Source organism: Actinia tenebrosa, unplaced genomic scaffold, assembly GCF_029948245.1.
Source record: "Actinia tenebrosa isolate PJP-AT-01 unplaced genomic scaffold, QUT_ActTen_1.0 PGA_scaffold2__45_contigs__length_23673736, whole genome shotgun sequence".
NCBI classification, from domain to species: Eukaryota; Metazoa; Cnidaria; class Anthozoa; order Actiniaria; family Actiniidae; genus Actinia; species Actinia tenebrosa.
Genome location: NW_028292579.1, coordinates 22,135,516 through 22,158,587, shown reverse-complemented (window position 1 = coordinate 22,158,587; position 23,072 = coordinate 22,135,516). Strand labels below are relative to the sequence as shown.

The window sequence follows — 23,072 nt, the reverse complement described above, 5'->3', positions numbered from 1 at the left end:
GAAGCTTTATAGACCTTAGTTTCCTTCTTTTTGGGGAACCTAAGTTCTCGCCAAGCGTGTCCATTGTGTTGGTAGATGATTATGGGGGCACCTCTACCTCCGTATTTGTGCGTACCTGGGTAAATGAACCCGTCAGTGATATCTTTTACGTGTATGCGGCGTTCTAAGGCAGTCTCTAACTTCTTGATGTTGTCTATGGTGGCTCCGGCCTTATGTGTGTCTTTTTCCCATTTCCTGATGGCTTCTCTTCTCTTTAAAGTTAACTTACTACCACGGGTGGAGTCCTCAAAGAACTCTCTTACTAACTTCGCAACACAGTTACCTGGATGTCGCATTGGTTTGAGCTTCTTAACGTCGGGCTTCTTAATCTCGTACGCACCGTAAATGACCACAGTAACTGGGTAAGCGACCTCGTAAAACATCATGTCAATGCCTACTAACGCTCCCGGGCGCGTATTTTCACTTAAGACAAACAGGTTTTGCTTACCTGACGCCCGAATAGGATTACGGCCCTTTTCGATTATCCACTCGCCGTCTAAATACTTTATAAACGTCAACTCCAAACGGTAGTTACCTTCGGGCATCATGTCGATAATTCTTTCTGCTCTTTCTTCGTTCATCGTCTCATCTGTATCTCCCTCCATAAATGTTGTGAAGGCAAAGTCGGCGTCCAGGCGATCCAACACCTGAGTTCTTAGCTTACGCACAGTTTTGTTTCGTATGCTCTTGATGGCGTCCATCTATATCTAAGGAATATTTTAACCTCCGTTTGCAGTACCCAACAGAGCAGCAGTAAGGGACTTTTCGCGCTGCCACCCGATCGCGCAAGACCCCCTGTAGGGCCTCGTCACTGCTCCAAAAAACCCACCCCCCCCCCCCTGGTGTTTTTCGATTTGTGATTTTTGGCAATGCCGGCGATTCGCGAGTCCGCCTTACTGCTGCTAGTTATTATTAATTACAGAACTAACTAACAGGAATACATGAAAGTTGATGAGGGAAAATGGGGTTTGGAAAATGACCTTGAGTTTTTGCTTAAAATCTCCTCCTTCATTCAATGAAATCTCTTCCTTCATTCAATGTAGAGGTAGTGTGTGTGTGGGGGGGGGGGGGGGGGGGGAGGGGGTAACCTCTCTGAAGAGCCCTGTACAGGGAGTGGTGGCTATAAATGAATAATGAATGATGCTGTGTGACTTCTGATTGTCTTAATCAACTTTTTTCAGAACCGTATGGATGAAAGCTTGAAACTTTTTGAGTCCATCATCAACAATAAATGGTTTTTGGATACATCTGTAATTTTATTTCTTAACAAGAAGGATTTGTTTGAAGAGAAAATTACAAAGTTCTCTCTAACAATTTGCTTTCCTGATTATCCAGGTGGGTTGAATAAGCGAGTTTAACAGGCACATGTCAATCCATTGAGTACAATGTCTTTATTTAGTATACCCCTTCTGATGGGATAGACTAATATTGATGTACAGTAGTAGTTCTAACAGGTCATTTTCCCAAGGGTCTTCTTTCTTTCCTTTCTTTTTTTCCTTCCTAGCGCTATGAATCTCTCTCTCTCTCTCTCCCCCACACTGTCATAAACATTGTTCCTTCCAACTTTTCGTTTTTCCATCCTTCTTTCCTCCCATTCCAAAGCCACTTCTAGGACCCCTCTGAGCCACTATGCCCCAACTCAACAGCCATTTCTCCCACCCCACTATGCCCCCAATGCACAGCCACCCCAACCCCCCCCCCCCCCATCCCCTCCCACCCCTCTGGGCCAATACACCCCCACTCCACAGCTCTACCACCCTTCTGGGCCACTATGCCCCCACTCCACAGCCACCTCTCCCACCCCTCTGGGCCACCACTATGCCCCCAATGCACAGCCACCCCAATGCCCCCCCTCCCACCCCTCTGGGCCAATACACCCCCACTCCACAGCTCTACCACCCTTCTGGGCCACTATGCCCCCACTCCACAGCCACCTCTCCCACCCTTCTGGGCCGCTACGCCCCCACTCCACACCCACTTATCCCACCCCTCTGGGCCACTATGCTCCCAATGCACAGCCACTCTCCCACCTCTCTGGGCCACTAATCCTATTCAAACCAAGAAGGCGACCGAGTAAAAAAGGTGCATTCATGCACTGAATCCAAATATGACAACCAATTAGAATAACTATTGCTCTGCTCTGGACTGACTAGCCTCGTGTTCACGTGGAAAAATAAGAGCTTTTTCGCGTGTTTGAGAGGCTAGTCAGTCTAGAACAATAGTTATTGAAATTGATATTTCACCGTGTTTCCATTCGGTGTATTGTTCAATTTTGTCCCCATATATATATATATTTATGTTTATATTTATATTTATATATTTCTATATTTATATTTATATCTTTATATATTTATATCTTTATATTCTTTGATAATGACGTCAATACTGTTGTTGTTACAGGACCGAACACATTCGATGATGGTGCAAAATATATAAGAAAACAATTTGAATCAAAGAACTTAAACGATGAAAAAGAAATATACACTCACCTGACTTGTGCGACGGACACACAAAACATCAATTTTGTATTTAATGCAGTAACGGACACAATTATAGCTACTAATTTGAAAGGATGTGGTCTGTATTGAGACCTGTGGGTGACAGCATATATTTGAATGGCACTGGGTGCTGAGACTTCGAACAAGTTTGTGAGATGCTCAGACTCAAGCAGCGATGAACATTCATTAAGTGATGACGTCAAGCCCTGTGGAAGAACACAAATACTACTAATACTGTATTATTGCTGAATACAAACGGGCTACAACTTACAGTTAAATGATTATTATAATTTATAATAACGATAGTAATAAGGTGGTCAACTATCAGAATGACAATGGATCAGCACAATTTTACCAGACCAGGCCTTGCTATACTCGTGTAGGCCATTGTGTGATAAAAAAAACCCATTGAAGCCGATAATCTTAAAATAGTAATTATAGTTTATTTTTAAGCATTTTTTAAAAGAATTCGTAAGGCTTTGATGAGATCATTAGAGTACATTGTACCAGTAATTTTACTTTTTAAATGACAACAACATTTTAAATGTAAATAGACCCTGAATATGTGGTGGTTTTTAAGAAGTGACTATTGGCCCTTCCGAGGTTGATGAAAACTGGAGCGAGGTGAAATAGACGCTTTTCAAGTTCTAAATTACCGCTGTGTTTCTTGATTACAGACTCATTTACTCAGGGTTAGCCTCGGTTTTGTGTAGAATATTCACGTGTTCTAGTCAAGGTCCGTCAAGTTTCAAAGTGTCCGTATTGTTGAAGTTGTGCATTCTTCACTTTACCGTTGGTATTTGTGAATATTTAGACGCTGATTCGAGGCTAAGCCTTAGTAAGGGCTGTTTTAGGTGACATGTTTCCAAGATGGCGTCTATTTCGTCCCTTAAAACAATGTTGAAGTTGTGCATTCTTTACTTTACTGTTGGTATTTGTCAATATTTAGACACTGATTCGAGATAAGCCTGAGTAAATTAGTCTGTAATCAAGAAACACGGCGGTCATTTGGAACTCGAAAAGGGTCTATTGCTGTGAGTTTAGGGGCTGTTTTAGATGACATGTTTCCAAGATGGCGGCTATTTCGTCCCTTAAAACAGCCCTACTATGCACTGCATTGGAAACTCGACCCAATTTTTTCATCAACCTTGGAATGTCTGATCCTAAAATTAGCTAGTCATCATGGCTACAAGCTGACGATGATTGGAGAAACTGTCTTATGAATTTATTTTTTACAACTGTTGTCTTACATGTAGTTGGAATCTCAAGATTAATTTAATATACGCGCAACTTCACATTATTCAAACACTAATAATTAAATTTGATCTTAATATCAGAACAAATACATTGTAAACTGACATACTACAGTTCTTGTCTGCCTCATTGCTCATTTTCTGTTGGTGCGGTTTCATTTCTGGGCTTGTTCTTCCACCATTTCATTCCATGCCTTGACATTTTTCGTGATGTAGTATGATACACAAGAATGGACTTTTTAGCATATCTCCCATTTCAGATCACATGACATTCCCTAGATAATTGTTCTTTTAGACTATGACGAGCATGTTAAAATTTTTACATATGAAAGAATCAACTCCCAAGAGTGGCATCACATGATATTAAATATTCATAAACAAAGTTATAAATAAGTGTGAGACTGCTCGTGCTTCTCCTTACACTTCCTTCGTGCTTACGCCAATTCTTGCATGCTTTATTACTGAACGGAGCACGGAAAAAGCTGGGCTTTTTAAAAAAAATTTTTGGTAAATATATACAGCTATTTCAAAAGAGGTTGAATAGTGCATTCCAAGACCGAAGTGCATTGTGGGTCATAGTGACATTGTCTAAAGTAGGATTAATAATTAGTTAAACTCATCGTTCATGATGAGCTTGGCGTTAGGTGCATATTCGGTGGGATGGGCGGAGCCAGGCACAAATTAGCGGTAACCATGGTCACCCTGTCACCACCCACCGAACACCTGTCACATTGACCGCGACCAGTCAATGGAATACAAGGATTCGTATTACTGTACCAATGGTAGGGATGGCGGGCGGGAAATTAAACTCGTGTTGTAGCGTAATAGCGTAATAGCGTCGTATAGCAAGTGCTAGCGATAGATAGCGATGGCGAATAAAGGTTCGCGTGGTTGGCATTAAGCTAGCGTGATCACGTGTGTAGCGTCTTATCGTATTTCGTAATGATAGCTATGATCCATATCTCATACAGGCCACAGAGATCGACTAGAATAGATTGCGACATGCTATAAACAACTTGCTAGCTGAGTCGATCAACGATCGCGTGAGGTAATAAATGCGTTGACAGCGGAGATAGCGGTATGCGTCCGGACAACGCTACTGCGAGATGTCATTGACCTCGAGTCTAACTTAGCCTAAATTACATTTAACCACATTATTCGTTAGTTTTAGTGTATTTCATCTGAAAGAATATACTAAGTACTGTTAGATAGTTAATTGTTGTATACTTACTTTTTATTCAAATTTCCCTGCTAGCAGTTTCTCCTTTTACTCTCCTTTTAGGCGGGGAGGAGGGGGACTGCCGATGTAGAGCGTTTCCTTTGATACACTGCCTCCACGATTGTGGACGAACGAAACCAGTTTTTGACCGGGTAAATGTAGTGCGCATGAGCAAATGTAACACACCGTGGCGCCAAACGCTTGACGATGCATAATTGTATATTATCGAATGGTATCCAACAACTGATTCTTTACGTCTTCTTTAACACTCTTTGATGCAACTGAGTCCCTAACAATGAATTGGACCGCAACATGCTTAAACTTACACATATATTTACTAGTATGTTAACTTCAACTTTAATGCCGAAGAATCGTCATGTCAATGTCATTCATTTTAGCAAAGCCAAGAAAAATACAAAAGAAAAGAATTCACATATATAAATAAATAAATTAATTAATTACAAATATATTTACTAGTTAATGTTAACTTCAACTTTAATGCCGAAGAATCGTCATGTCAATGTCATTCATTTTAGCAAAGCCAAGAAAAATACAAAAGAAAAGAATTCACATATATAAATTAATTAATTAAATACAAATATATTTACTAGTTAATGTTAACTTTAACTTTAATGCCTAATAATCGTCATGTCAATGTAATTCATTTACTAGCAAAGCCAAGAAAAAGTCACATCGATAAATTATTAAATTAAATTAAATAAATCAACTTTGTTTATACGGGATGAAACTTGACAATAATCGAACTGATAAAATTGTGGTCCTCTTCATTTAACGTTTCATAGTTGATTAGGGACGGGACCGCCATTAACGTGGTCTACCGAGATATGTAGTTACAAAGGCAGCGAGCACCTTCTTCTAACTTAACGTGCTGAATGTTTTGGTCCCCTTCCGCATGCTCTTACCAACTGAGATAACTGCGTGGTGCTTAATCGACATTGGCATCTATGGTACTATGCATAAATAACAGATAATTAAATAACGACGATTATGGACAAAAAGTACTTCGAATTTAAGTAAAATGGCGGCTATGAGGACTAGTCCTGGGAAATGGTATTTACAAAAACAGAAATGGAAGTTGAATTCGAATTTTAGGAAAGTTCACCAATTATGATTAGTTCTTTCATACTACTCGTTCTATAGTATAAATACACAGGTGTTTATTGAAAATCTCGCGCGCTGATTGTGGTCGAGAAACTCAGATTATCACACGATAATCACCTCCAGCGATAATATCCAAAATGGCGGCCAGCCGCTTTGTTGCTGCCCCTAATTTTAAATGCGTCTTTTATCTTCTTCTTCTTCTTTTTTTTTTTTTTTTTTTTTTTTTTTTTTTTTTTTTTTTTTTGCTGAAAGAATCACCTATGTATTTATACTAAATAAATATTCACCTCAGGCTCAGAGAATATTGGGAATAATGACCTCAACTTCTTTTCGGTTATTATTCCCCGATATTCGCTTCGCCTTTGGCGAATAATTGTTAAATACTGGTACTGACTTTAGACGATTCGTAACAGGAAAAACGATAGAATAGTGTTGTTTATAAGTTCTTTTTACAGGATCTTGGAGGTATCTTGGTATTAGAATTTTTTCCTTACTATGCGAACCACTCTTCGCTCGGTACAAAACATATCAGTCGTACTGCAGAGAGCCTCTCGGCGACTCTCACTCGAGTCTTGTTTGTCATCTTTCGTGTTACAAGCGAAACCGTGTCTTCTCCGAATGGGACTACTTGATGATGATTTTATCGGCAATCTCTTGTTGCTTGGATTGCCCTCATTAGTAGACGAGTGGAGTGAGCGTTCGGGGATTGTGGGCGAAGATGGAGCACTCTTAAGGTAAATGGGGTCCTGAACGAACCCCTTCTTTCTTCCAGGTGACTGTGGTGAAAGGGACCCTCTCTCTTTTTCGCATGCCAATTTGGGATCCATGGAGTCGGCTCTTGGTTGTGGGCTTGAAGCATCTGTTCGTGTTTTGTCAGGTATTTTTGGTAACGGGGATTTTACAGGAAACTGCAGACCATTTGCGCCTTCTTTCTTTTTCTTGGAGGTTGTGCATTTTGGACTGATGGCGTCTTCGTCCTTATTACCTGGTGATTGGAGTGTCTGTTTTTCGTTGTCGCTGGCAGGCTCTACTTTTTTTATTTTTAATTTCATTCTTTTTTGTCTGCGTTTCTGGGGTTCTTTCTTGGTTTGACTGTCAGTAACTACGGCCGTATTCTTGTCACAGACCAAACCGTTGTCGCTACTATCATTTGTACTATTGTCTTTACTTTTGGCGACAGGAACGGCCTTTCGTATTCCTTTAACTTTTATACCTGGAGCACTGGTTTTCTTCCTTTCCATCGCCGAGTATAAACGTATCTCGATGAGAATTGTTAAATAGTACTCTTCGTAGGATTAGATCGTACGAAGTAATCTTTACAAACTGAAGTTTAGAGTGAAATTATTTTCTCTTTTTATAGGAAATGCCTTGATAAGGAAGGCTTTTCTTCACTTACGACAATGATACGTCATTTACATATTTCATTTGCGCATTCTTTAAGAATGGGATTTATTTGACGTACATTCTAATTCAGTTCGAAGAAGTCTTAGCTCAGATAATTAGAACGCCCGTTTCTTAAAACTACCGGTCTGGATAAAAATGAAATTTTGGTTATTCATGGAGCTGATCACAATCGTGTGAGAAATCACGCCTCATAACCAGTCTTTTTCTCACTCCCCTTAGTTACCGTTGCTATGCATGCATGTGTAACGAGGTTAAGAGTGTTAAAAAAAAAACAGAATTGAAAACTCTGATTTCAGCCCTAGCCCTCTTGCATGGATACCTTATTATCTATCCAAAATAAAAATTACATTTTAAATTCGTATGTGCCCATTTTCATTTCTTTCTTTGTAATAGACTTTTCCAGAATTCACTTGTATGACCACGAAACAATGGTTTGAAGTCGAGACTGAACTTGATTTCTTCATTCATTAATTTCACCCTCGACTTGAAACCATTGTTTCGTGTTCTAGCTGTCAATCGAATAAAAAGGGAAAGGCTCACCTTATTTTAGATTTTCTTCCATGACGGCCGATCATGACCTCATTATTGACGTCTTTCGGTAGAGTGCTGTACGTAAGACACTGAAGTTTTATTGAAACCAATTAAACAAAATGGCTTTAATGACTCCCTTTTATGGTAATTTTCACTAGTTAGGATTGTTGTCATGGTGATTGCTTACATTTGATCTTATTTGTAGTCACGCGTTCTTTGTGTCGTTGGGCCGGTATCCCATGCCCAACCTGCTAGACCTAAACACGTGTATTCTTTACTGATAAATCATGATAAGCCGTTCAATAGAGTTTTTCCGCACAGGTACCTTATACATGCTAATGTACATTTCTTGACCTTAGGTATGGTAATTCTTTGACACCCTAGCTATTGTTTTAGAGTTAGCCGAGATTTTTGCAAGCAAGGGGGATTATATGACAATGAGAGAACCACATAAAGGCCGAGTTCACTTTTTTTATAACAGTTGTTCTCATAACAAAGCTCTCTCAAAACACTTCTCTTATTTAATTTTAGTTCATGACCACCTCCGATGCCGCCATATTCCAGAAATACAATTATAATCTTTTAGATATTTAAAAACATGTTCTATTTTCATGCGTTTTCGCGAAAGTTCACGGTTAAAGCGTCTAGCTTTTCTTCCTTGTCTTTGGTTACGAATGCAACGGATCTGATTTCCTTTGTATGGAATTAAAAGAGGTGGGATATCTGCATAGTCTTTGTCCGCTAAAAGAAATAAGTTTGGCGGGAAATCAAGCGCCATCCCAGTCCCTATTGGATTCATTAAACGGAAGCTTTGGGAATCATGTGTGCTACCTAAAAATCCAGTCTGGAGAAATCGAATGTGGCCAGAAATATCGCATATCATTTGAGTGTTCATGAGGTGGAAATGTCTATGTCCACTGTAAAAGCCTCTCTGAAGCTCGGTTAAAGGAACTTGAATTGAGATGTTACATCAATGCAGCCAACTACATTAGGGAAAGAGGTCCATGTATTGCGCATATGATTCCTTTCTTGGTTACTGGGCCAGGTTACGCGAGAACGAAAATGATGCCAGAAGACACCTAAACCTTGATAAAGTAATGCAGATATTTTTTGTGGGCTAACATCAAATAGCAATGCAAGAGTGTCGAGGAAGGGGTATTTTCGCAGCCATATGAAGACAAGTTAAGTAGAACACGGTTGACGATATCCAGTTTAAAACTTCTTAATCGAAGCCTTGGGTCGCCTTGCCGGGTAATAGGGTTCATTCTTGGGGTAATCTGAAAAACGATGTCAAGGAATGTTTCGGGTGTTTCTCCAGTACTCAGCCAAAATAGATACCGTTGATGGGCTATCAGAGTAAAGAGGTCACACCCCGCGAGGTTATACCCGTAAAAATTAGGTAGAAGTCGTTGCCTTAGAGTCAGTTGTTGGTACAAAGGTGGTACTACAGATGTAATCAAAAGACGTAATTGTGCCAGAACATGGACAAGAAGATGAATACCTTCCTAAAGGTAAGGATTGTTGGGCGGTCTCATCGAAGTAATGGCAGAAATAAGACGTAGTAATGCAAAAAAGGTAATAGAAGTAAGGTAAATTAGGTAAATCCTGTCGTCATCGTCCATCCTGAGTCATAACCTGCTGGCAGTTCTAAATAGTGCTTTTGTCTTTAACTACGGCATGACTGCCTATGATTACCGCTATCATTTATAGCGTTTTAGGTGTTAGTTTATAATACGAGCTGATCATTCTACAGTATAACAATTCTGATAACTGGCTTGGTTGAATTCCTAATCTTTCAATAGTGAAAAAGAGAACAGTAATCTTAATTACGACTCCGATAAGACTGCCCCTCATGGGAATTAAAATGCTTTATGTTAAAAGCACTTAAAGACCCATTGCCACTTACCGTGATGCACCGCGGTCACAGATGAATTTCGTGGTCCATGAAATTCAAAGATTCATATATTGAATAATAACTTCATATTAAATCCTTTACCGACATAGCACTAAGGCACAATAATGATTCTTTTACATTCTTTTAAGAGTTTATTCAAAAGGTTAGAATTGTTTTTTCAGTGGTGACACGATTCAAAATGTAAACAAATTGTGATGCATCACGGTAAGTGGCAATGGGTCTTTAACATAGGTATGCGACATGATGTAATAAGGGGTGGAGCTCAGATTTTTAATTGTATCTTTTATTATGCATTTTTTATCACTACCACTCGGCTTTGATATAAGGGCCAATAGCTTTTGTGCAATTATATATATGACTATCTTTGTCATTTATCTTAGTAATTTCTATAATTGATGATAGCACAACGTACACCAAACTTATGTAAACAGTGAAATGGTTTCCTTTGATTTTACGTTATAAGATCATTTCCAAAGAATTAAGCTGCATTAACCGATAATTTTTAATAATTACATAAATTCATTGACAAAAAAAAATGTTAACGAATATCTTCAAATCAGTTTGTTTCACAGTAAAGCTGAAAACCGGAGGAAGCCCGAAGGGAAAGACTTAATAATATTTGGAATCTACAATCACAGGTACCTTACCTGTTTGCGCTAAGAAAAAACAAACAGGAAAGCATTTTAGATACCAGGTATAAGATATTTACATTTTACATTGTAATGTGGTGATTTGCACTTAAAATGTAATGAAAGTCGGGGAATATTCGTTTATTAGCTCAGTCGGTATACACTCGGGTATTTTCCGTAAAAATGCCCGGATATTTTCCGGAAATTTAAGTGAGACATACAAATACAATACAATACAATAACTTTATTTATACTTGAATTACAAGATAGCAAGTACATGCTAATATCTCCAAGTTATAAATAACCTAAACTAAAAATTAAAATTACATAATGCTAATATAAAAATATGGATGTAAACAATGAAATAAATATATGTATATATGTAAAATAAAATTAAAATGGAATTATCCTCTACAAAAGGTACAACAGTCAATATCAAATTTGACTTTGGAAATTTCCGATTTAAATTTACTTAATTCGTGCAACAGTCTCATGTTGTTTGGAAGAGAATTCCATAACTTACTACCCTGATAAGCCAAGGAATGAAGACCATAACTAGTGGTGTTTACTCTAGGTACTATAAGAATGTTATCACCCCGTAAATTAATGCTACAATTACGTAGTGTAAATAACTTAGAAATATATTCAGGAACCAGTCCGTGCAGAGCCTTAAATACTAATATTAAAATATTGTGCATTCTCCTATTATACAAAGTAGGATGATTAATACGCAACAATAATTCCTCATATGTGCTTTTATGATCATTATAAATAAAACGCAAAGCGCGTTCATTAAGTTTTTCTAATTTGGTTGAATTACCTCTCCCGCAATGATGCCATACAATAGAACAATAATCTAAATGAGGTAAAAAATAGGCATTATATAATTTGACTTTGGCGTCAGTATTAATTAGTTTCTTATGTCTTTGTAAGACTTGAATTTGCTTGCCAACCTTCCGTGCTATCTCTGTAATGTGTTTGCTGAATTTTAAATCTCTATCGATAGTTACACCTAGTAACTTGACATCATCTGCAAGACTGACCACCTCACTACCAATGGAAAAACAAGGTGTGTTTATGCCCTTGCTCTTGCCTAGCCACATGGTAGTACATTTATCAGGATTCATCATGAGGCCGTTGGAGCAGAACCACGAATGAGCAGTGAGAAGATCAGACTGCAGATGCCTATGTAGTAGAGAAACATCATTACTAACATCAAAGATCTGGGTATCATCAGCATATGAACTAACCTTAGACTGAAGCTCAGATAATAACAAATCATTGAGGAAAATATTGAAGAGGAGAGGGCCTAATACAGACCCTTGAGGAATTCCTCTGATAAGTGGGCTCCAATCAGAAAACTGGTCACCCAATTTAACTCTCTGAAAACGATCCGTAAGATAATTCCCTATAAGTGAACAACTATTAAAGGATAAACCATAAGCAGCAAGTTTAGCTAGAAGTAAGTCATGTGGCAAGCTGTCAAATGCCCTGGACAAATCAATACCAATAATAGATGCAAAATGCTGCTTGTCCAGACCACTCCTAAACTCTTCTAATAAATTAAGCAAAGTAGTCTCGCAGCTATAATGCTTACGATAAGCTGACAAAAACTGGGACAGCTTGTCACAAAAGAAATTATTTAACTGACCTGCAATGACTCGTTCAAAGATATTACCAAAGGCAGCTAAGGTAGTAATGGGTCGATAGTTACCCTTCGAATATTCAATGCCCTTTTTATATATAGGTGTGACCTGACCCAACATGAAACTAGTCATCTGATTGGTCCATCCTCAAGACCATTCAGTATATAAACCTTTGCGCCAATTTGTTACGTTCTCTTGCTGCTTTATTCCTTTGATCTCGCTGTATTATATGCAGCTTTCTAACCCTAAGGACATCTATCGATCTCATTGATAGTACTTTGAATGACTTTCATTGCACACTGAGCGGTGTTTTGGCCTGCTTTCATCGCACGGGGAAGTCATTCCATTCAAGCAGGTAATGCGAGGGAATTCCTAGTGAGAGGAGAAGCAAGATCGCTTGAAGCTCCTCACTGATGGCTGATTTTGAAAGCGAAAGAGAGCTCAGTCGTAAGTTTTCTTACATGCTGGGTTCAAGGCCTTGTCCCTGTTTCCTAGCTTTCTGTTCAGTCGTTGTGAGCTATGGCTAAGAGTAAACATGTGAACAGCTCGCAGAGATCTTCCCAAAGACGTCATATGGGACAGGTCAAGCGAAACGTTCATACATTTAAACCTTTAAATCCAATCCCTTATTTCTTAACTCGATCATTCATTATTAAGTTATTTTGTTTTAATATTTTAAATGACATTTTCAATTATCTTTCTAATTCCCGTCCAATTTTATATGTTCTTTTGATTTTTGACAAGCTGCAAGGAGTCCAAGCTACACGTTGGGATAATGAACGTGACGTCACGTCATAGCACAGGTAGCCCAAGCTTGGTTTCTGTGGTGTCCTGTTATAAGGAAATGTATGGAGATTCATCAAAAATTTCAATAAAATCATTGAAACGTGAAATAAAGCCTCGAAATATTACCCGATCATTGAGAAATAGTTGCTATAACTGCTATTATTGCAATACATTTTCTGTTTTGTTTCATGAATTCCATGGTGTGCTCTTTAGTGTTCTTTAAAAATTATTATAGGTTATTTAGGTTTTTACACCATCATGTGACGGCAGCCATGTTAGATGGCAGGAACAATACAATTGTTTAACATAAAGAATTTTATTCCTAAGAGTTAAGGGATTTTATTGTTCTGCCATCTAACTACAGACAACCCAAGCTGTATTATTGGCATGGGTGTGTGAGTATTATGGTGCAAAACCTCTATATTACCTCCTTAAATTTCTTCACTGGGTTTCACTTGACATCATTTCGTGTCTCGTGTAGAATGTCAGATGAAACACAAGTTTTTTCAATAGAATTCTTTCTGGCTGACAGCACATGGTGATCAGTGTTTGACCACCATTATGGGCAGATAATGAGATTCAAAGACTTTTATCAGCTGATTGATGCAGCTCGTAAGGTCCACTGATCATAAATATAAAGCTGCATTGAGACAAAGTGAAATGTGCTTCCACTTTATTATTACTATTTTTTTTAGCTTTTACATTTTTATCATCTAAACTGTCATGATCACTATAGAGAGATTCAGGGAAATGTAAAGTTATATCATAGGGTGCTTTATTGGAAAATAACTAGCTCATGGATAAGGCTGGTGTCATGAGGTATTCTTGAGAGGGGTAGGGGTTCTTGAATGTATTATACTGCATACAAAATTACTTTAAACCTGTGGCAAAATTTAATCTTGGGATTAAACAACAAAAATTAAGAGCACAAAGACCTTGCAATGATAAAGATCTGTAAATATTTTTTGTAAAAAACAACTTGGACAATTATTCACATCTATCATTGCCAATGTCCATGCACAGGATCACAACCCCCCTTCCTGAACTGGCGCCTGGATCTGCTCTTGCAAGAATAAGTGAATGTTGGACAAGAAAGTGCTGTAGCATCTATGCATATGTGCCCTCTTCTAAGATGTATTTCATCTATTTCCAAATACTGCATTTTAACCATAGATTGATATAATTCTATAACAAATATATGGAGGTTTGAAATACACAAATTAATCCAAGAACAGACAACCAGAAAAATCAAGTAATTATTTTTTATGGATCTCTTTTATCTTCAGTGGTAGTGGGATCCCTACGGTCCCTTGAATAGCTCACTTCCGAGATATGCTTCGCTTGTCACGCACAAAGGTTTCGGTACGAGGCTACGTGCCTGTCACAAATGACTGGACATTTAGCACGTAGCCTGGGGGGTTCTACCATCCCAACTTGGGTAGGGGTGTGCTGCCAGGACCTCAAAACCCTGACCCTATCCCAGACCTAAAAATTTGATTTTACATACCCTACCCCAGACTAAAACTAAGAATTGTACACCCTATCCCAGACTAAATGACGGAAATGGTGGTTATTCAATAGATTGCAATCAATACTTACTAACGTTTTTATTGTTTTTGTGCCGGCAAAAAGCAGGGGCGGATCCAGGATTTTTTCAAAGGGGGGTTGTAGCATTGATTGAGGTACTCGTTTGGCGGGAAAGTAGCACAGGGTTCCAAAAAACTGAAGTAGGTCTTATGAAAATGATTATTGTTGCAGGCGAGCATGGTTCTTTCAGGTCCACACACGGCGTATAGAAAAAAAAGCGAGCAAAATGTGTTCGGCACCCCTGTTTTAATAAAACTCGCGATGCTGTTGGTGTTGTCATGAAATAATAATAATAATAATAATAATAATAATAATAATAATAATAATAATAATGATAATAAATCACGATGGCTCTCATAGGGGGGGTTGCAACCCCCAAAACCCACCCCTAGATCCGCCACTGGAAAGCGTAGCCTATAGACCAAATTCCGAACTCGCACCGATGTGAGGCTTAAGTTGTGAACAAAGGGATCTGGCGTGACTCAAAGTAATCTGGCGTGATTCAAAAGTCACGAATCACGCCAGATTCCTTTGTTCACAACTTAAGCCTCACATCGGTGCGAGTTCGGAATTTGGTCTATTCGCCAGACAAAAACAACCAAATCGTTAACCCTATCCCAGACAAAAATGATACCCTATCCCAGACCAAACGTCAAAAAATGATACCCTACTCCAGAACCAAAAGCCGAAAAATTATACCCTATAGGGCGGCAACCCCCCGGGCCTCATACTGAAACCTTTCTGCGTGACAAGCGAAGCATATCCCGGAAGTTCTCAGGCTCCCATCATGCACTGGGGTCATTATATGCAAGTACAGTACATTATTCAAACTCGAAAATCAACTTCAAAACTAAATTCTAACTCGATCTATCGACTGCCTTATCAATTGGGTTGCAAAACCTGTTAGGTATTATGCTGTCCACCCACTAGTGGTAGATGGTAAGATTACACTGAACTTCCACGATCCTTTTTGGTAGCTTTTTTGTGTGTGCTAGTTTTCACTATTTTGTTGGTATTCTCAGAGGAGTTTTAACATTTGAATATGAAAAGAGATTTTCAAACGGATTGTGGCAGTTTAGGCGTGAAGCGTCATTAGGGTTAGGGTGTAAATATAAATAGCCCAGACTGTGGAGAATACATGTATATGTTATTTATCCGAGGTCCGTTTTCAAGACCGAGGGCAGAGTCTTTAATCGTGCATACGCGTAGCGTAGAAACGAGTTATTGTGAGGGGTTTGAATATGAAAATGTATCACTCACCCACTCGCTCGCTTACTCGCTCACTTAGATGTTAGCAGCTCAATAATTAAACGTTTATCAATCGTCTTACGTCATCTGCTTACGAACGTTACGCAAAACTTACTTCCGGACATCGTACAAACGCGTTCTTATTCGATAAAGCTTAAATCAGCTATTTATAGACCCCTTGCATGTGACGTCGAAGCAGCTCGATCTGAGAGACAAAACAAAAGAATTCCGATTTGCTAAGAATTGGAAACTATTGTTTTATCCCCCAGATTGAGGGATCTATATCGGTAACTGGAATCTCAATGTTCGATGTGGGATGATGTCTAGCATTGACCATGCTCAAGCTCGCATGTAGCTTTACCTTCGGATTATTTATATCAAAAGAACCAAGATTTAAATAATACTAAAAAAATAGACTCCTAAACTAGAGAAGAATATCATAAAAATTAACAGAAGAAGCATACCGGACCGGAAACAATTATTACATCAAACCACGTGTCATTCTCTTTAACATAAGATTCTTTGTTTCAGTTGTGTCCATATATATGTGTCTCGTCGTGCGCAAGCGATAACCCCAAGAAATGATACTTTAGGGAATGGCACGTGATCTGAGATGCGTAAAGGATTGCGCCCAAGCTAAAGAGATCTATTGAGGCTTATTTTGCGCATGAAAAAATGTCCTCGTACTCACTCCTCTGGATTCACCACCATCGGGTCTCACCGGTGAAGGCCTAGTTTGGTTCTTAAACATTAAATTTCGATGACAGACTCTTACCCTTTTCATATTTTTGATTATTGAACTTCTAGTACGTCTGAACATCTACTACCTTTTTTATTGATATTACGTGTCGATATACTCATGGTCAAATACGTAATGCACACAATTCATAGAAATACAATATGGAAAAGGAAGGCATGATGATCGAAATCAGATCATGTACTTCAATGCATTTCCCGACCAAACATCCAAAGGCACGCCAAGAGCAAAAACAGGTCGAGCCACCTTAAGTTTTTAAAATTCCCCGAATGATTTTTTTTCAGGCTTCATCTTGGCGAAATTTGCTTGATCGGAACACTAGAAGGCCTTCGAATCTCAAGACATTGGCATTGACATTGGCTTTGTTCAAATCGCATACTTTCAGTCGAGGGGGAATGAAAGCGATATAGCGGTAATGACCAGGCTCTCGAACGCGGTCTAATGGAGTCCTGATCACGTGGTCCTGTTAAAAAGGGATTTTTGGCGTTACTCTTATTTGCTGCACTTTTCATCCATAGTGAAATCTCTCCCTTAGTTGGCCTTGCGAAACTTGCAGTTGGTCGTTGAGGAATCTTGCTTAGCAGAGTTGACGATTCTCTCTGTCTTCGAGACAAGTGATGAATTAGTTTGTTTATTTCTAAGTACTCCTGTTTCTCCTGCACAGGGCAATATTCATCAGCCCAAAGCAAATCAATCGAATCTTCTGCTGAAGGAATCAAACGATTTTTTGGGAAATCACTGGTAGCATTTTTGGCGGGAGTTTCGCCACTCTCATTTTCAGTCTCTGACTTTGACTGGAATTCCTGTGATGATGAAATTGACGGAGGATTTTGAATCTTGTGCTCCCATTTAACTCTTATTTTGTCGTCTTCAAACGCCGGCTTTTTGGACTTGATTTGCACCTTGGTGACGAATGTCCTTGGTCTAGTCTCGAGTTCACTAGTAATCTTACCATACTTTTGTCGTATCTTCAACCTTTTATTGTCGACTTCCTTCTTATGTACCTCCATTTTACTACAGGCAAGCAGTCTGGGTTTGGGAACATCATTTTGAGAAGCAGCTGAAGCGTCGCTCTTTGAAGGCTGTCGTTTTGTGGAATTAATGTCATTGACGTTTGCCATATTTTGGCTTCAATGTTGGATGGATGTTGAAATATTGGCTGGTATTTAGGAAACTCATTTATTATGAACTCAATTCAGAAAGTCATTTTTCTCTGTCGAAAAAGAAGAAGAAAATCGATAAGTTGAGTTAAGTTTTTGACTATAGATTAGTTTCCATGATCATGGAGTGTAATATTATTTGTGCTGGGAAAATGGAATTTCATCCACTGGGAAATGGAAAATAGAAATGGGATTTAGGCAGGTCACCGGCAATGGAAAATGGGATGTCTTAATGAGAGTAGGATGTTTCAAGACTTAATGGGAATGGAAGTCACTTCAAGAGCAATTTGATGATGCGAAAGATAAGATTCGTACTGGTACTAGTACTCTTTGGCTGAACAGATATGATACGACTATGAATACGACTATATACTTATCAAATGTCTTATTTTTTGTCTATCCAATTCAAGAGGATGGTTTCTTTTTCTGCCATCGACTTCGATTAAATTAATACTATGAACATTAAAATCGGAACGAAACCTATCTAGTTTTATTTGCAACGTTATGCGTGCGCAAGCGAAAGAGTTCAATCATGTCTATTGCTTTAAACCCTTTTTAAAAATCTCTTGAATTTTAAACAAACGCAGCAGGAAAATACAAACTTTCTTTAAAAGAAAAAGCGGACTTTTTCCTCGATGTAGACTGAATTAGACCATTTCTTTTGTATTTTCCTATATCATGATCTAGGATAACTTTAAAAGGGGTCCAGTATGTTCTATCATATTATTAGAACTAACATATGCATAGATATAAAGTGTCTCATTCTGGTTTCCTGGCAACTGAAAGCTGTAAGATTTTAAACATCAAAATAAATAAACACGAAACAGATACTTTAGAAAAATATATCATTTCATTGACAGAGTTTTTGAACATTATTATCTTTATCGACTTTATCATTAATATATTCCTGAGTCTCTATACATTACTTTCAAAAATTTTGATATTGTCATCCATTTACGATGAACACCTAAAATCTAATCGATCAGCTCGACTGATAAATATACTTTTTTCAGAGTGGCAGTAAAATATTTCAAATGCGGGTTTTTAAGTTTGGAATTCCTCTTCACTGCAATTTTAAAATATTTTCACGCTAGTAACGTTTTTGTCACATCATATATTTTAAAGACGTTTGTGGAAAATAATTCACTTCAGTTCACAAAAAATGAAAGTCACTGTAAATGTCATATTCAAACTTAAATCCGTCAACAAATTAAACACAAAATGTCAACAGAATTGCGCAATATTCATCTCAAATCCTTCTGCAAACATTTGTCTTGTAATACTCACATTTTTTGTCCAAAATCGTTCCTAATTCCGCGAGGTAATTTTGATGTGTCACTTGCGGAATCTAGCGGATGGATAGAGTGTAGAGCACACTGATAAGACAGCTGCCTTAAAGTCATGAATTCATGAATTATACAAATGCGGCCGGGAAAGTAATTCTTTTTACGAATGATTAATAGGTTTTGGCTGGTGACAAAAGGATCGTATAAACAAGCGAACCTCTTGCTGTGAGCGGTGCAAAAACCGACTGCGGAATGAGTTTCTTTTACATATAGAAAAATATAAACAAAAATGATGGTCAGTAATTGCGTGAGTGTCAACCGGACCCAATATGCTTCAACATGTGAAATAGAGCTAATTCTTTCAGTCATAGACTTGAAAAATACTTGTAAATGTCGATTAAGGCCCCGTCCACACTATACCGAATGAATTTGAATTCGAATTTTTATTTATTCAGTTAGGCCTACCGTCCACACTAGTACGGGCGAATCCGGAACAATTCTTCACCGAAAACGAACTTTCGAAATGGAACCGAATAAATAAAAATTCGGATTTAAATTTATCCGGCATAGTCTGGACGGGGCCTAAGCGTTCTCTTAAATCCTTGTGATTTTAAACAGAGTTTAACGAATAAATGGAATTTTTTCGCAAGTGGCATCGTTTAATTTCCCTTTTAAAAGCAGAGGTCTTAGTTCAATGCCGAATCGTTTTTCGCTGGTAGAGACTGACTTGAAAAGTACTTGCAAATATCGATTAAGTGTTGTACAGTATTTATATCATTAGTATTTAACGAATAAATGCAATTTTTTGGGCATGTGTCATCGTTTTAATAATTTCAATAAAGCAAGAGTCTGAGTTAAACCATAGTTAACTATGGTTAAACGCAGAATCGCTTCTTGCTGGTAGAGACAGAATTTTGTAGCAGTGGTCAAGAATTTATGCGATCATCGCTTTGAGAAAATTAATTTCCTATAAGAAAAATATCAACCAATTATTTTTTTCCTGGGAAGTTAAGAGTCTGAAGACCAACGGAGGTTTGAAAACACAACAATCTAGAATGGGTTTATTTATGTTTACAGTACGCGCGGAAGAGGTTATTTTTCCGGACCCTCGGCACGCGGGATTATTACTTTCGCTTCTGAATAACATGTATAAATTGAACACTCTTAAAATGGCCGTTCCGGGCAGACATCGGTGCTTCATGCTAACGATATATTAGAGGGGGTAAAAGAGTCAGTGAACCTGATTATAAATCTTCAAACTTTATTAATAACCCGAAACAACCTCTGGGCTGATCAAAGTCAGGGGACTGCTAAAACAAAGATCCACTCCTAAAACAACCTCTGGGCTGATCTAAGTCAGGACGCGGCTATCTCACAGATCGAATTTGAATTTAGCGTGTTGCGGAGAGGAGGAAGAAAAATCGGATCACCCAGAGTAAAAGCCTCGAAACTCTGCTCGCATTATCAGCTCTCATCCTTGTGGAAGTTTTGCGCGCCAGTGCTAAGCAGTTTGTACCTAATGTCATACCACAGCATCAGTGTAGTTCGCAAATTAAAATTTTACTGTATATGCAAAGTAGGCGAACCGACCATTATGGCGTCCCTGCTCTCACGGGGATAGCTAAATAAATAAATAAAATAAAATAAATATTTGAGACCACTTGCAAATTCCTTGAAAATGACTTTTTTATCCAGTTATCTGAAGCACTTGGCAATGAGCAGAATCGGCTGTAAGTCATGAAATTCTTCAAATGAAATTCTTGATGTTAAAACATGATGCAATTGGGTGCATAGAATAGGGGGGGGAGGGGGCAAAAAGAAAGAATGCGAGACAAGGTAATATAGAATAATTATTACTATGATAATGATGAATTTCAATTTCAAAAGTGTACTTTCAGTTTGGAAGGAACACTTCAGTTTGGAAGTTGTTTTATCTGTGCTCTTCAATAATTCTAGTTGACTATTTTGATTTTCGAAATTAATTGGATTTTAAATTGAAGGGAAACCAAAATGCAAATATACTGCTATACAAGATCATATTTAAAACATTTGCAGTCGGATCAACAGAGAGATAATATACATGTACAATTAATTACCTGAGTCTGGATTTCTATTTTAACTTTTATTTCTGGATTTGTAGTTAGTTTTATATTTCTGAACCAAACGCCTCGTCGAAATAAATGATGACAATTTTGGCATGATTCAATAATTTTTCGCATCGCTGTATTTTGCCATTTTGCTTAACAAAAAAAATGACATCTTCTAGCAAGCACAATTTTTCTCCTGCGGATCTTCTAAAAAAATGCATCTCTCTGTGTAATTGTTCTTCGCCTGAGGGGAAAGAAATAAAAAATATCGTAATTTAGTCTGCCATGATTAGGAAAACGGTTAAAAATAGCAATCGTATTCCCAGGCTCCTCTGCCTTGGTTGTTGTCAAACGGTCTCTTTCATCGGTGCTGATCAATAGAAACGAAGGGTCTGGAACGGAATGGAGGCGCTGCTCATCTGATCAGGCAGGTGTGAGGGAAACGCTGAGTTGAATTGAACAAAAGACTTGTCATTAGTCTCTTGTTATATCATCCAACATGGCCGCCACGTCTTTCGTTATTTTATTCTCTTTGGGAATGATTACAAACCACTAATACAGAGCGGGGGGGGGGGGGGGGGGGGGGGGGGAAATGAAAGAACAACAACATTTATTTAATCAACCTGATTGCGGTGACTGAGGTAGAGAAACAGTATGGGGATCTACCCTCTCACAAACTCCACTTCCCTTTCCTACGCACGCTCGGGATTATGGTTTATCAATTTAGCCTCTTTTTCCAATTTGATTTTAATCGTACCACAGCCTTCAGGTAGAAGCAAAGGAAGAGACTGACTGTGTTGATTTGAGCTTGGAGAAGAAAATATGCTAACAGACACTGCCACCTCCCTCCTTCCCTCCCTCTCTCCCTCCCTCTCGCCCTCCCTCCTTCCTACTCCGCTCCCTTCTCCATAGTCAACTGATTAATATCTGCCCTCATTTTCGATTCATGTTTAGTCAATATATATTCTGTGTGGAATCTAAAAAGGGTGAGTTAAAATGTGTTAACTGGCACTCCTCCCTCCCTGCTCCCTCCCTCCCTCCCTCCCTCCCTCCTCCACAGACTAATGATTAATATCCGTCATCTTTTTTGATTCATATTTAGTCAATATATATTCTGTCTGGAATCTAAACAGGGTAAGTTAGAAATCGTTAATCTAGATCTTATTTTCCTATTCTTTAGTATTTTCCCTCATCGTTATAATCCTCCTACACTATCGCCACTCTCTAATATGCCTTATTTCCAAATTGTCCATGGTTTACTATCACACTTTTATTTTAAAACATTTTTCACTTTTCATCGCGTTAATATTCGCCACGTTCATTACTCTTTTCTATTTGGCTCGTGGCAGGCGTCGCGGATTGTATAATTTCAGCCAATATTTTTGCAATTATAATACTTAGCGGTATCTCGGGTACCATAATTCATCATCACCACTGCCATCTACCAGTATTGCTAGCCATTAGAGATTTGATGTTGTCGTTATCAGTGATACCATAAGGCATAGTTAGTAATTCGAATTGTTTACAAAAATAATTATAAGAAATAAAATTTTGTTTGGGATGCCGACAATATGCTTACTATACTTCATTCTATAAATGATAATGTCAAGGATTATTAATGGTTATGATTTTGCTATTTATAGAAAAGAAGAAGGGAAGAACAGAGAGAATAAGAGAACAAATAAAGAAGAGAAGAGAAAATAAGAGGAGGAAAAGGGGGAGGACAGAAGAATAAGAGTGGAGAAGAGAAGAGAAAAGAAGGAAGAAAAAATAAGAGGAGAGGAGAGGGAATTAAAAAAAAAAAAAGACTTATAGAGAAGGGACGGAAAAAAGCGAAGAGACTGAAAATGAATAGACGGAAAAGACAGAAAAGCTCACTTCTTCATATTTTTATATTATTTTCAT

General features: G+C 38.2%; 1 protein-coding gene and 1 long non-coding RNA gene across 2 annotated transcripts; one reads left to right on the top strand and one right to left on the bottom strand.

Moving 5' to 3' along the window:
• Positions 1–1,144: 1,144 nt before the first annotated feature.
• On the top strand, positions 1,145–3,904 carry LOC148909613 (uncharacterized). The gene is made up of 2 exons (XR_016120401.1): positions 1,145–1,374; positions 2,440–3,904. It is a non-coding gene; the product is annotated as an uncharacterized LOC148909613 (long non-coding RNA).
• Positions 3,905–16,690: 12,786 nt separating this feature from the next.
• Positions 16,691–19,172, bottom strand: LOC116298116 (uncharacterized). Its single transcript, XM_031706483.2, has 2 exons — positions 19,082–19,172; positions 16,691–17,847 (listed from the first exon to the last, which is right to left on the bottom strand). The coding sequence occupies exon 2, from the start codon at positions 17,753–17,755 to the stop codon at positions 16,922–16,924; it is 834 nt and encodes a 277-aa protein (XP_031562343.1). The 5' UTR covers positions 17,756–17,847; positions 19,082–19,172; the 3' UTR covers positions 16,691–16,921.
• Between the last annotated feature and the right edge of the window lie 3,900 nt (positions 19,173–23,072).

Coding starts and splice junctions, on each gene's coding strand:
- LOC116298116 (XM_031706483.2), bottom strand. CDS start 17,755: ATGGCAAACGTCAATGACATTAATTCCACAAAACGACAGCCTTCAAAG.